Source organism: Corapipo altera, unplaced genomic scaffold (genome assembly GCF_003945725.1).
Source record: "Corapipo altera isolate COAL_440 unplaced genomic scaffold, ASM394572v1 0, whole genome shotgun sequence".
In the NCBI taxonomy this organism is placed as follows: Eukaryota; Metazoa; Chordata; class Aves; order Passeriformes; family Pipridae; genus Corapipo; species Corapipo altera.
The window spans coordinates 68,023,712-68,039,247 of record NW_020884872.1 but is presented as its reverse complement, the minus strand read 5'-3'; the positions used below and the strand labels follow the sequence as shown (position 1 = coordinate 68,039,247).

The window sequence follows — 15,536 nt, the reverse complement described above, 5'->3', positions numbered from 1 at the left end:
ACTGGATCATTTAAAGGAATCTAACAAAGGATCTTTATAATTAAAACAAAGCAGGGTTAATGGGATGTAAAATTGCATATAATCACTGTGCAATAATGATTGAATTTTAAATTATTAAAATCCAAATGAAGACTAAGAATATTTTGAAGGACTTTCTGGGTAAGATTTTGAGAGACCTGGGTAATAAATCAACAGTTTTGAGACAGAGCTTTCTTTTGAGCATGGAGGAAAAGGTTTACATGTAATGCAGAGGATCATAGTCTTTCATTAGATGTCTATGTTTTAATAGACAAATCACCATGCTATAAGGTGATTTTCTGAGTACCTAACTTTTGTTATTTCTTCAAATTCAAATGCCTTTCTGATCCTTGACTTTATTAGAAATATTCTGAAATAAAATATTTCAGTTTAGTTGTTTTAAAAATAACATCTATATTCCTGTTTAATAAATTGCATTTTCATTTTAAATTGGTTGATTTACAGTATTTCTGTTTTTTCTTGGTTTAGATAATGTTTTATTAGGAAGGTCTGAATAACACATACTTGTACAATTCAGCATACAAACACTCTGATACAACTTTCTAAAAATAGAACTGTTGTAACTGGTAATTAGTGTTCAGTGTAACAAGAGATCTGACTATAGATTTAAATTAAAACTTTCAAAGTCTGTAATATACCTGAAAGATTTAGTGACTTCCTGGTTATGATCTTGAACTTTATGCTTCTTTTTAATCATGCTATGAATGTGTGATGCTGAGGGTATCACACATGTCAAGAGCTTCACTGACAGCAGTTTAATTAGGATTTCAGGTTTGCATTGGGGTATACACATAAGTAGGCTTCTTAATTTAAGAGCTGGATGCATCTGCAATGTTGGTTGTAAAAGGAGACATGAAAAGACTTTAGGAATGTTTTGTGAGGAGAGTACAGCCCACATTTGAGTGAAGTAGTGATGGATGAGGTTGAAAGAAAAGGCTGCATACTGACAAGAATGAGATAAGATAGGAACACCCACCTCATGCAAATATGTACACAAATGTATACAGCTTCAGCAACTAGGAGTAGAAATTACTCCACGTGTAATAACAAAGCTGTGGCATCATTGGAATGATTGAGATTTGGTGGGACAGCCTGCACTGCATGACAGAAGTGCTGTGATAGACAGATATAAGTTCCTTGGGACGGATAGGCAGAGAAAGCAAGGAAAGAGTGTTGCCTTCTCTGTGAATCTCTTCAGTGGATTGCATGACAGTTTGATTGATAACTTTCAGGACAGGAAGATGAGAGCCCAGTAAGGGTGACATCATGGTGAGGGTTTGTTACAGACCATCCATTCAGGGTGAGGGAAGGGAAGAAGCATTCTTTAAGCAATTTAGAAAGGAAGAACCATTCTTTAAACACTTTGAAGAAGTATCTGGATCACAAACCCTATTTTCCCATGGGGATCTTTACCCTTCCTGACGGCCTCTGAAAGTGCAACAATGTGGAATGCGTGTAGTCAAGGCAATTACTGAAGAGTGCTGGGAATGGCTTCTCGGTGCAGGGTGAAACAACTAAGAATGACAAGCAGCTGGATCTGCTGTTTACCAGCAAGAAAGAATTATTTTTGAATGTAGTAAATAAGGATACCTTTGGCTGTAGTTACCATGAAACAGTGGTGTTCAAGATCCTGAGGGAAGTGAGGATGGAGAGTAGCAGAATACAGATTCCATGAGTGCAGATTTTAGCCTGTTCAGGAAACTGATTAGTGGGATCCCATGGGAGGCAGATGTGGAGGTCAAGGGAGCTCTAGAAAGGTGGCAGGCTTTTAAGTACAACATTGTCCAAATGCAAGAACAGGAAAAAAGTAAATGTATCAACAGAGTGGTTTGGCTAGCTAAGGAAATTATAGTAGAACTCTGACGCAAAAAGAGAGTACACAGAAGGTGGAAGTAGAAGCAGGCTACAAAGGAGGAATTTAGAAACATTGCTTGAGCATGTAAGGAATGTTGTCAGGATGGCCAATAGTCAACTGGAAGTGAGACTTGGAAGAGAACAAGAGCTTCCTTAGAAGGCTGACCAAGGGAAATGTGGCTTGTTGCTAGGTGAGATGGATGACAGATATGACTGAGGTGCTCAGTGCCTTACTTACCTCGTTCTTCATGAAAGTTTCTCAAGCCTCTGTCTTTAGTGAAAGGGTTCAAGGAGGACAACTAGAAACAGTGGATAAGGATTGAGTAAAGAATGCCTTCGGACAACTTGTACCATACAAGTCCATAATACCTGATGGTGTACATCTGATGGTTGTAAAAGTCCTTACTAGGCTGACCACTATGATCACAGGTGCCTGAAGAAAGGCGAAGATAGCACCCATCTTTAAAACAGTCCATAAAAACTCGTCAGTTTTTTTCTGTCCCTTGGAAAATCATGTAGCAAGTCCTTTTGAGACATGTTTCTGGCCACACAAAAGAGAAGGTAATTGAGAATAGTGAACATGGATTTAAAAAAGACAAACCTAACCGTTTACCTTCTGTGATAAAACAACCAGATTCGTGGACAGGGTGATTGCAGTAAACATCACTTACCTTGACACTAGCAAGGTTTTCACGCTGTGTCCCACAATATTCATATATCAGAGTAGGAACTCTACATTCTGAAGGGATGGACAACTAAATAGGTAGAAAATTTACTACTTAAAGGGGCTTCAAGGGTTGTGGTTAATTGTTCATACCTTAGTTTGATATCTTTGACGAGTATCTTAGGAATCTATCCTGCCTAAGAGACGGATGTTACAGATATGGAAATACAGCCAGAAAATAACACTGGGGAAGCAGTAGCACTCAGATACAATATATAAATAAGAACAAAGGTGTTTGATTTTTCTGTCATTGACCAAATTTTCTTGCTTTTTGTCCCCCTCACCAAGTATAACTTTTGATTGGAGGAATCCTTTATCAACTCTGAGTGGTTGTTTTATGGAGATTCAGCCTATGTGTTATCTTCCATTGGTAGAGGATTCCTGTCATAGATATTTCTGTAAATCTGGGCACCAAATGTCTGTATTTCTATTCCGGCTGAGGTGTGAGCTTGAGCTCCCTGTTTAGATGTGGTTTTTTATAATCTCGTATTCTTTACTACAGCTGTAGTCCTACCTCCAGCTCTCCTAACTCCAGACTAATAGTCACTTTGTGTTAGACAAAGCATACGTTGTTACGGTAACGATCGGTGTCCTTGTGGGGTCAGTACAGCTAGAGTTCTTAGATCTGTTAGAAATTTGGAGGTATCCTCTTACCTTCTAGTATTGCCTGGTGAGTATTGCCTCAAAGGGAAGGCTAATTCTGAGATACGGGCCATCTCAATTGTAACAGCTGGTCTTGGATGAAATGGTCACCATTTCAAAGAGACAGATTCCTCTTGATTTAGAAAATTCTTATATGAAATAGAAAATCTTTATAAGGAGTGGAAGAGATTCCTTTTACTCAGCTCTGAGTTTCACTGAGTCGGTTACAGCTTCTGTGGCATTTCTAAAACATTAATGGTTACCCTTCATGAAATTTATCTTGCCAATGTGCTCATGTTGCAGTCCAATAGCCAGTCTTTGCATGCTATAATTTCAAACTTTTTTCTAGCAAATTCTTCATCATTGCCCTTTTGCAAGAAATGAGACCTCTGTGTGAGACATTACCTTCTAAAGTTTATAGAAATTTACTTTCAAAGTATTTATAGCACTACTGTGTCTTGTGGAACTTAAAAACTCTTCAAGTCAGACTAATGAATCCTATGACAGATACCAAGCACAACTACAGGTTTCATTTCTTATGAATGCCATTAAGAGGAATAATTGTCAAAACAACTGTTTGGTGAAAATATGACATATTTTGAGGCTGCTTTTTGGAAAAAATAATCTATAGGCATCTGATAAAAGTAAATCAGAGAAGTATCTGTTTCTCTGGACATGTGAGTTGGTAGAACTTCAGAAATGAGTAGAGGAAGCAAGACCTTAGCTGAATTATAACAAATGTCCATTTTGTAATCTATTTTGAAAATTGCTGTTTGAGAATGATCTGCTTTTTTTAGTTTATTTCAAATGAAAAAAAATTGGGTAAAGTAAACTCGATTGTTCTGTCTAGCGGCATAACATTTATCAGCCCTCTTTGTCTCTGTGTGAAATTATTACTAGGAAAAACTGACTGTGGGATAGCAAAGTCAGTTTAGGATAGTTAGCTAGTGAGATAAGAGTTTTCATCCTTCAGTTCTGATAGGTGTAGAATTAGCACCCCAATCCACATCTATATTTTACATGTTTCCAAGAGAGTTTGTGTATAGTCTTATCTCTAAATCCAAAACTCTAAAAAGTTCTCCCAGGCTCTGACTATTTATCTGAGTGACTTCATGGAATGTGGAACTCTACAGTCCAGCCTTTTTAAACTCCAGTATCTGTAAAACAGAGGCTTCCGATTGATTACACATACTTTTTCACAACTTCCTTTAACCTCTAAGCACTCCAGAATTCTAAAGTAACTTTGCTGAGGAGAGAATTCAGGAAAACTAGTTCCCTGGATTTAAAATAACTTCTTATCTATTCCCAATTATCTATTACCAATAACTCTTATTTATGAATTGGCATGTCCTGAGACATACTCTTCCCCCAGTCTGCTGTTGCTCAGAAGTCTGAGATTCTTCCATTTTTTAGTAAAGGAGAGGACCTGCCATTTAGTCTTATTCCTACAGATATATAAGCCCTGTCATGCTTATTGTAAAGTACCAGCATACTTTAATTCTAGTTTTTACTTCCATTTTCCATATGTTCAGCTGGAAACTCCACAAGTATCTGTACTGAAGGATTATTTCTCTGTAGAAGGATTTGAGTCACAAGTGATTTCAGACTGCTTTGTTGATGGATTCCATACTGAAAGTCCTTTGATTCAGCCTAAAAACAAGTTAAACCTGTTTCCTAGTAAAGGGAGCTTTAACTGTGGTTTGTAAATTTGAGGGCATTAATAGAAATCGAGCTTGTCTGGGTGAAGAGAAACCTTAAGTTACCAAGTCAGTGTTTAATCTCCACCTTATAGCAGTAAGAATTAACACACAAAGAGGATAAGATTTTTGCTGATCATCAGTTCCTGGTTGAGACCAGCTTATCTTGGGAAGAGCACAGCTGCACACTTGGCTGAAGAAATGGTCACAAAGGATAAAGGTCAATGTCTCTTTTCTTTTGGTAAAATTTCTGAATTACTGGAAATGAGTATTAAAAAGTACAGCAAGCCTGCAGTGAAAATTTTCATGCAACTCCATAGCCCTTTGGAAGCACTTCTTGGGTAGAGAATTATAAGTATGACCAGAAGGCCTGACTCATCATTGTCTCAGCATTAATCTAGTTACTAGGTCTTTTGAGGGTTAGTGTTTAGGGCTTCCTAAGTCAAGGGTGAATGAGAACAGTGGGTATAACTCAGTGACAGTAATAAGGAGATATCATCAAAGAAAATGTTTTATTTCCAAAGGAGAGTGAAAATTATATGGCTCTCAAATTCCAGATCATCCCTCTGTATAGCAAGTAGCAAGTATATAGGCATTCTGTGCCTCAAGCTCCTTCTTACTGGGATTGGTCACTCCAGTACAGGTTTAGGAAAGATACAGAGGATAGACTTACCCAAAAGGGAGTGCTCTGTAAAAACTGTAGATGGGAAACAGTTGGGCAGATGACAGAAATATCAATCAGGATATAATGGGTGGGTTTCAAACCTGCATTAGTATAAATATTATACAGTGTAAGGTTTTGCGTAAATATTTTATAATGTAACAGTACTGGAGTTCACCTTCTTGAAAATATATGCTAAAGTCTGCTGATTCATCTTTTGGAAATGTCTGAGGAGGTAAAAAACCAATCTATCACTGAAATTTTGTACAAAATCATAGAATATAGGGCTAAGAAAAAGGGAAATACAATTCTAGAATTTTATCAGAAGGGATATTTCCATTGAAATAAGGCAGCATTAATGTTACTATGTAAATAGTGACTAGAACCTGTCTAGAATACTGCTGACAGCTTTGGCTATGCATTTGCAGAAAAGGTAAAATCAGCCTATATTAGTAAAAACCCTCTTACCAACTGTTTTGCCATATCAGAGAGCTGATTTACTTGGCCTAATAAAATAGAGGTAGATGGAATATTAGAAGGTCAGCAGAAGGAAGAACTGTGTAAACCTGAGGGCAGTATTTGCATAAAAGGGATCAGTAAAGGCTGCTCAAGAATACATTTGGATTGGAAAGTAAAAGGGTTTTAATGTTTTGAGACCCTTCCAAAACTGTGTTGGAGTCAAGAAACTCAATCACATTTTCATACACTGAACACACATGTCATGAGCTAGATTTCATGAAAATGCCTTTAACAAGCTAAAGACAGTTTATGAAATAGTTTCTATGATGTAGCTATGTGTTGCAATAAAGGAGGAAACTTGCTGACCTAGAGGTCCTTGTTCCTTTCTCTTAACTGTAGTGTGTGAAGGGAAATTTTTATTTTTCTTTAATGTATTGGCAGTCTTTGATACTACTGAGTGTAAGATTTCTCCTGGTTGAGAATCTTTCTGAATAATTTCTTTTTTTTTTCCTGTGAGAATCCAAAAATAGTTGTAAGCCCTTATTCTCACGCAAGAAAAGTCAGAGGTTTCTTTTTTTTTTTAATTTTTATCTTATGCCATGCATGTGATTGAGTTAATGAAGATTTAGATAAAATGGTTAGTATTTAAAGGATGGTGACATTAACATGCATGTTCACCACGTGTACACCATTTAGGACAGTATGCTGAGTAGTGCTATGTCTATATGAATTTTAGATTCAGAGTTAGCTGGCTATGATTTAATCCAGATATAACAGTAATAACACTTTTGCCATCTTTTTCTTAGTAGAAATGTAGTTTGGAAATACATCACAACTTTCAGTTAGAAGTAAAAATCAGTACCAAAAATTATTTGTAAGTAGGGGGTTTAAAATTCAAAAAGTAACAATTATCCTTGAACAAGTACAACAAGCACAGAAGCAAGTAGCTTCGCAAAAATGTCTGTAAGACATTGCTTCCCTGACCTTGTAGTAGCTGCCTCTAATGATAAGATGACACATTTAACTGCTTTAACTTATTATGCTTCTGTTTTCAGCCCTACGTTCTTGCACTTACAAAACAAAACATGCAGACCAAGATATTTTGAGGCATTTTGGAGGCGTGCAAGATTTCTGAATGATGGCCTGGATTTTAAACCTTCCCTTTTTTTCAAAAGTCTGTCTGACAAGGGATTTTAAGACTAATGTGATTATTAATGGTCTTCTAGATACAAAAGCATAGTTTATCTAGTCTTTGAAGTTCTGCGTTAGGTGCATACAAGCACCTAAGGTAAATGAATCACAGTATGTCCCTTACTAGCACACATTGATACAATATTATTTCGTGATTATATAGTGTTGACAGGCTGTGGCCTCACTTTGGTCATAATCCCAATTTGTTAACAACCATAGAAACAATTTTTCATCTTTTTCTTGAAGAAATTGCAATGAGTGATAGAGATATGAGAATGCATGAAACAACTGGCAAGACACAATTGAAATAATACTGAGATACCCATAGATAAGACTTTTGACAGTAAACAAAAAGGGTGATAGCATAGTTTTCAATGAAACCAAGTAGCTTGGGCTGGCCTTTGTTCGTACTGCTTAAGGTTAGCACCTGCTAGAGCAATGTCTTCATTCATCCTACATAGCACTTAATCCAGTTCTTCCCTGAAGCCTGTGCAGTTCCTGCTTCACCTTAAGATATCATTATTATTTTATCTGTTTAGTGATTAACATGAGGTTTACTCTCCTGAATTATGTGTTTCATGTGTGCTGGGGTATGATGAAAACATCAGCAGAACTTTCTTGGATAGCATTGGTCTGAGTTTAAATTGATTAGGTTTCTTCACTGTGTCTCCCGTCAACTGTTCTTTGGATGATGACTCTATATTTTCTGGATTGGAGTGAGCCAAAAAATTGAATGGAGACTCAGCTGATAATTTCAGTGCTGTAGGCACTCAGGACCCAGTACAAGGCATGTTCCTTGATCACCTGTTATTTGTCATCTCCTTGACTTTGGACCATGAAGACCTGTGGCATTTCAAGGTTACCTGAGTATGGCTTAGTTTGGCTAATGTACTGTCCAAAAACTGCAGCAACTCCAAAGTTGTTCTCAAACGCATCAGTTCTCTCAGCCTCTGTAGCAGAAAGGACCGTTAGAGGGGTGGGAGGTAAAGCTGAGGTCACCAGCAATTTTAGCCAGCTGGTTTGAACCTGCTGCTGCATGTCTATAAAAGTTTTCTGTAAAGCAGCCAGATACTTCTCCCTGTGTATTCCCTGGCAAGAAGTTTATTTATAAGTTGTGCAAATTAGCATTCTTTGGGCATCCATTTGAAGTCCCCTGTAGGTGCATAAAAGGGCACAGAGAATGTGAACACTTCTTACTACAGATAAATACAATTACAATGAATATGATATTTATTTATCATTGCTCGTGAACAGAGACAGCTTAGATTTTTATGTGTTTGTTTGTTTGTTTTGTGGGGTTTGTTGTTGGTTTTGGTTGGGTTGTTTTGGGCTTGTTTGTTTGATTTTAAGGTATAAAAACCATGCTCAGATGTCCCAGATAATAAACCCAGTGGACTGAAGTTAGTCTTCATCTTTTCTCATCAGGTTCATGGTGGTAGGGAAACCTATAGCCATTCACCTAAAACCATTTAGAATTAGAATTCTTGTCTGGACCACAGCTGGACCATTTGCACTGTGCTCCATTTATTCCATAGGTTATTCATTCAGGAAGGAATGTGCAGCTAGTAGACACTTGAAATCTATGTGTTTTCAGTTTTTAAATCCTAGCTAGTTGCTTCCAGGTCATTAATGTCATATGGGAAAGTTCAGGAAGACCTGTGATGCAAAATGTGATTAAAGATGTTAAATACTCAGTTCTTCATTTTAGAGAAGCTTGTTTATGTCATGAATCACAGAATGGTTGATGCTGGAAGGGACCTCTGGATATCATCTAGTCCAACCTCCTGCTAAAGCAAGTTCACCTAGAACAGGCCACACAGGATTGTGTCCAGGCACCTTTTGAATATCTCCAGGGAAGGAGACTCCACAACCTCTCTAGGCACTCTCTTGCAGTGCTCTGTTACCCCAAAGTAAAGAAGTTTGTCCTCTTATTCAGCTGTAACTTCCTGTGTTTGTTCATGTCCATTGCCCCTTGTCTTGTCACTAGGCACCACGGAATAGTCTGGCCATATCCTCTGGACACCCACTAATGTTCACTCCTAATCCGTATCTGAGGGTGCTTCTACACTTACCTCTTAACAATAAAAATCTGGACTCTTAACAGTAATAAAACACTGAAGCATATTTTCCAGCAGGGTTGATTAAAAAAGCTAAATTTTGAAGACTACAAAGTCAGCAACTCTAGTCTTTAGCTTATAGTTTGCAAAATACTTTTTGCTTTCAAAAATAGCAAAGGGTTAGATAAAAGCATGAATACCCAATGTGAAACCTTGAAACAAGCTTGTTTGTCTTTATCTCTAAAGAGAGGCCCCTACACTTATGTCTTCCCTTGCCACACACACACATATTTAATATTAGTTCAGGGTGATTTGCTTCCTTCACAGATGGTAGAGCACACCAAAGAAGGCAAGCATAGAGTTCAGATCTTTCCATCTTACAGGTGTAAGGTCTAGTAATCATGTCTTTCATTTCTAATAATTATAATTTTCATTTGTGGTGCATCCAACAGCAACACCAACCTTAGGATGGAATTTGCTAGAACTCTCACATTCTTAATATAAGAATCTCTGAAATTCAGTGTGTTTCTCTGATGTTGCAAGAAGGAAAATCCCAGACCATGATCCAATTTGACACAAAAAGAAATAGTTCTTCCTCACCCTAAACAGACTTATTGGATCATTTAATCCTGAAAAATATTTCCTCCCTGCTGATAAGAAGACCAGAGTAATTTTTAATAGAATGGCCAACCCTAGATATGGACTATAGGGACGAGAAAGCAGTTGCTTCCATTATTGCTGCCCAATAAGATGTTAGCATTTTTAACAACACAGGGTTGTTTATGCTGTAATTTTATTATGTATCTCATGGTATTTGTGGCTTTTGCAAAAGTCTTCATCTAAGGTGTCTGACTGACATCCTCAGTCTCAGTCCAGTTTTAATCTATTTTTATCTTCTTTTAAAGTAAGATTTGTCTAGTTCTGATACCTTGAAAACTTGTAGATATGGTGCACCTTTCACTCTAGTGTTTGAAAAACATATGAGAACTACTAATACTATTTTGCAATTTTAATAGCACTTTAAATCTTCAGTAATCTCATGATTTTTTAAGACTGAAATTGTAATACCTTTATTTAACAATATGATGGTACAAATAAAAGTTTAAACAGTTGTCTAGATTTTTTTAAATGATAGTACAGTACTCATATTCATATTGAGACTGTTGTTAAAAACATACTCAAAATATAATACTTCCATAAAGAACTTTTCCCTTCAATAATAAAAACTTTTTTCAATGTAATGTCATTTCTTTGTGCTTTCACCAGTGCAGAAGAATTTGGATCAAATTAATTTTTTATGTCAACTAATTTGGCAATTCAATTACAGTAGTTTCATTTATTTTAATTTTTTCCATTTTAAGTAAAACTGATGAAATAGTTTATTTGAAGTACATCAAAAGGTTGATTTTGATTTTTCTTGTTTTAGATTATTATGTCATGCAATGAAAGACCATATAGTGCGTGTCGCAAATGAAGCAGAATTTATTTTGAACCGACAAAGAGCTGAAGATGTCCACAAGCATGCTGAGTTTGAGGTAAGCCTGAGAGCTGGTCCATTTCTGATTCTCTCTTTTCACTCACTTGTCACCTAGACCGTAACCCCATACAATAAGAATTTTTTTTTTCTTCCAAGGAAGAAATTTACATTGAAAGCATTTCAAAACTAGTTTTTAAGAGCTTTAGTAAATGTCAAACACAAGGAATGAGTTTAATTTTTCATCTTGTCACTGAAATTCATAAAAGTATTTACAGCTTGAAGAAAAGCCTTAATCAGAATGTCTAATCTGATATGGCGGACCCTTAGGTTCACAAAGAACTTTACTGATTTATTTAAAATAGTAATGCAAATCACATTAGTAATTTTTTTTTTGTTGAGTTTTATCAACGGAATATATGAGTTCAGTAAGTAAAGCAATTCATACACTTACAATACTTCATAAAAAATAAGAAATAGAAATGTTTTATCAAACGAACAGTATTTTAAGGTCATTTTGTTAGAAAGTCTCAAATTTTGGAGCACTCTAGAACATTCACCTGCTATAATTTATATATTGAAATACGATATTGCATATCTTTCTTGCTAGTTAGGAATCATTGACCATTGACATTAAGACTGTTTAAAATGTCTATTCAGTATTGAAAGAAGTAACAGAGCAGCTGACTCACATAACTCTTTAATATCTATAATTCTTATTCTGAAAAGGAATTAGCATTCAATTGGTTTTTTTCGTCAATGAATGTTGAAGTATATAATTTAAATTACATGGTTTGAAAGTGATCCAAATGTAAAGAAAAACTGTTATAAAACTTGTTCAGTTTAGCAGATTTTCAATTACTTATACAGAATTAATTTTGTTCCTATAAGAAAAAATCATGGAGAAATAAAGTTAAAACTTCATTTTTGACATGACTTTATCAAATATGGGTTTGCATTTTTATGGTGTTTTATACATTTCACTATCACTGGGTTTTATCATTTCCAAACCTGCCTTGTGTTGGCATACATTTGTGTAGATGTAATTATAAATGTGCAAACATACATTTCCACGTTTTAATGCTCAAATGACCTAACATTAAGATAGACTGACATAGTATTTATGATAATAAATAGCTGTATCAATTTATTCATCTGTCAGAAAATGTCAACAAGCAGCTGGTGGCTAGAAATAGGATCCAGTAATCTTAGTTTTGATGAAGTTTTTACCTCTTGAAACAGCTCTCTTAAATGTGCACTTTGATGTACTAGTTCTTGTACTCCTTGACCTAGCTGAAAAGTGTGAGACATAGAGATATCTGTTGTCATTTTGAATACACATAACCTTTACTTCATTTTGTCAGAGCAGACAGCAGACACTTGTCGTATGGGATTGCAACAACTTTATTACCAAGTTTATGCTGGATATTTTGAACATAGGTAAAATCACATTTACAATTAAGTGTATGTCAGAGTGAAGTTTCATATTGCCTCAACAATAAATAACATTTGATATTTATCAGAGCATCATGCAGTAACCTAAGATGACAATGGAAGATTGAGTTATATATGCTCTTTGAAGAATACATTGAGGTATAAGATCTGTCAGAACTCTAGACAGAATGAGAATATTCAATTAACTTCCAGCTTCTGTTAGCAAATAGGATTTAGAATATTAACTAAATTCCCTAAAGGAATAGACTTAAGTCAGTCTTATTGTCTGGTGAAGAAACCAACACTTTTCGTATATGAAAATTTTCATTACATTTGTCACCTGAAAAGCCTCAGATAAACATTTTAGATGAGTAGGATAAAAACTGCACATCATAAAAGAAAATTATGAAATGTAGACTGTGTTAAATGCGAAATTCCCAGGTACTTAAAAAAGGTGATGGTTAAAGTCTGAAAGAATGTTTTATAGATTGTCTTTAATAATGGTGTGAATACAACTGAACATTTTACTATTGATCTACTTGAAAGCAGTAGGGACAAAGACATTTCTGGTAATTTTCTGTTACGTAATTGTAAATCTGTCCTTTTGTTCTAATAAGCTGTATTGGTATAAGTTCTGGGGTTTAGTACATGTTAATAATTGCTCTCAACTAGAGATGTGGGGGAATATTTTATTTTATTTTTATCCTTTAAATATTAATTGAATCATTATGGGTGAAATTATTTGGTCCAAGCTGCACCAAGTTACTGTGTCTCCTGTGTACTGGGGAGGCCCTGAACCAGCATCTAAAGTTTATCCTGTGACTCGTAGTCAGAGCCAGGGAAACTCATCCCAGAGTGGTTGCTTCACAGTTAACTATTGTTTTGCTGACCTTTGTAATTGTTCAGGAAAAAAAATGAAAATTTAATTTTACTGTCCAATGAGCTGGTGAAATATTAACCTCATTACTAAAGCAGATCATTGTACTAATTGGTGCTTCCCTGTACAAGAAGATAAATTGAAAAATGAATTAACCCTTTATGAATTTGTGTAACCATTGTTCTTTTCCAGATAGATTACTTGAAATAATGTCTGTAAACACAATGGAAAGACCACTGTTAAAATCTTATTGAATGCTAATGTGATCTGTACTAAAAAGGTAGTGTGCAGAAATATGAAGAATAAAATACAATTTAGTATGAGGTTAATTTTAATTGCTCTTTTGAATCCTAGAAAATTGGATTCTATTCAGTACTGTGTTACAGCATTGAGAGTTGGTTAAACAGGCACAATAACTGAGTGCAATAATGTCCCTTAAAATGTATTTTTTAAATTAGCTGTTTTGAGAATAATCTAGCCTTTTAAATTTATACCTAGAAAATTATAGTGGATTTTTTTTAATTACTCTGCATTCCCTTCCTTTGGACATTTTTAAAGAATTTTACTAGGAGGAGAAATTGAGTTTGAACTTAACATGATTTTGACAAAATAAATGGAAAAATATTGTGTTTATTATACATAAAGAAAGGATTTATCAAAAAAACCCCACTATAGAATGTTTACAGTTTAGAAACAAATTTGCGTGAAGTCCAATAACCACAGCATTTATTTCAGAGGTAGTTTTCTCTTAAAGGAAACATGATGAAAATATTAGATTTTTTTCAGTTTAAAAGATGAGCAATTTTTTATGCATTATGGTTTTTAAAAGTGGTAATATGTTATGAAATTTTTTCACGTTGTGATATGAAATAGAAAATGTACTCCTTAGTTTTGTAGTTAAAGAAGTTCCTATTTAGCACCCTTAGTAATAAAACAATCAAATGGCTTCCTAATTTTAGGTCTTAATGTAATTTAAAAATCAAAATCAGTGTACGTAATTTTTTTCTTGTATATTACGCTATGTATGTTATACCCGTATTTATACCTGAGAACACATAAAACATTTCCCACAAGAGGCTAACTTTTAATGTGTATCCATGGTCACACATATACACACAGAGATATATGGCTAAATGTGGTTTTTTTGCAATTCTGTTGTCTTTGCCCTTGGTATTTCAATTTTTGCATGTTCTAAGTGAATACTTTTTCATGGATAGTATATACTAGGAGAACCATTTCAATGGAATGGTATGACCTTGTGCTCTGAAAAGTATTTTAATGGGTTCTTGTAGTATTTAAAGAGTTTTAGTAAATAATAAATTTAAGGCAATTCTAAATATCCTGTCTTTTGTAAAGTGGATGTGCTTTCATTCCTAGTCGCAGTGTGCTCAGTATGCTGCTGACAGAAGAGAGGAGGAGAAGATGTGTGATCACCTCATCAGTGCTGCTAAGCATCGAGATCATGTTACAGCCAATCAGCTGAAACAGAAGATACTCAACATACTAACAAATAAACATGGTGCCTGGGGAGCCGTTTCTCACAGGTAACTTGCAAATGTAAAATGTGTGGGGCTTTAATCGTTGCTTTCAAAATTTAAGAGAAGCAGGCATTGTATAACTGAAATATGAATGTATTAGGAACTTTAATGTACTTAAATGTAGCATGTGCAAAGCTCAACATAACTAAAGTGCAGCTCAATTCTGCAGGTATTCCTCTTTAAAAAATTAATTTAAAAAATATGTAAAATATATAATTTCTTCCATATGTAACTGGTGTAGTGTTTTAGGTTTTAATCAGAACTGTATTGAGTACTGTTTTTAAAAGTGCATTCTATTCAAAGGTGAAATTAAGCATTTTCATATATCATGCAAAAAATCAGAGCCTTGCTCTTCTGAATCACAAAAATAACCAGTGGCTAAGGTGCTGACCCTCATGCAGAAGACTTGAGCTGAAATTGCTCCTTTCCTTCATTCAGAGCCAGGTCTTGAACCTGGGTCTGTCATGTGAGTACCTGTCTGCAAAAGTAGAGATTGCCAAGTCTCTCTCTTGTTTGTCCATTCTAGCCACAAATATTTGATTATTTATTCAGAGTGAAACAAACAAAACAAATCAAGGTAGTCCTGCTCCCAGATACCCAGAATTTTACAGCTTGATTGTCTACTTAAGTCCTATTTAAGTCTGCTCTGAGTCAGGCAGAGCAGAACAGAAAGTTCCCTCATTGCTGAAAAACCTTTTCAGTAAGAAACTAGTTGAAATGGATAGACTAATGCAAAAAGTTTTTTCTCGATATATATTCTTTAAAAATATATTTTTGTTTAGATTGACTACATATCTAAGGTTTAAGCCTATTAGAAAAGTTGCCAAGTAGTTTATTTGACGTCAGAAATAAGGTTTAATAAATACCACATATATTCTTCATTCTTTTT

At 35.1% G+C, this 15,536-nt stretch overlaps 1 protein-coding gene across 4 annotated transcripts in view; it reads left to right on the top strand.

Annotated features, from left to right (window-relative positions):
• Positions 1-15,536, top strand: part of NBEA (neurobeachin) — a 474,839-nt gene that overhangs the window by 238,282 nt on the left and 221,021 nt on the right. For all 4 annotated transcript variants that reach the window (XM_027650993.1, XM_027650984.1, XM_027650977.1 and 1 more), the window contains 2 exons: positions 10,751-10,859; positions 14,487-14,653. In XM_027650993.1, coding sequence (XP_027506794.1) covers positions 10,751-10,859; positions 14,487-14,653 — 276 coding nt within the window. The remainder of the gene's footprint in view (positions 1-10,750; positions 10,860-14,486; positions 14,654-15,536) is intronic.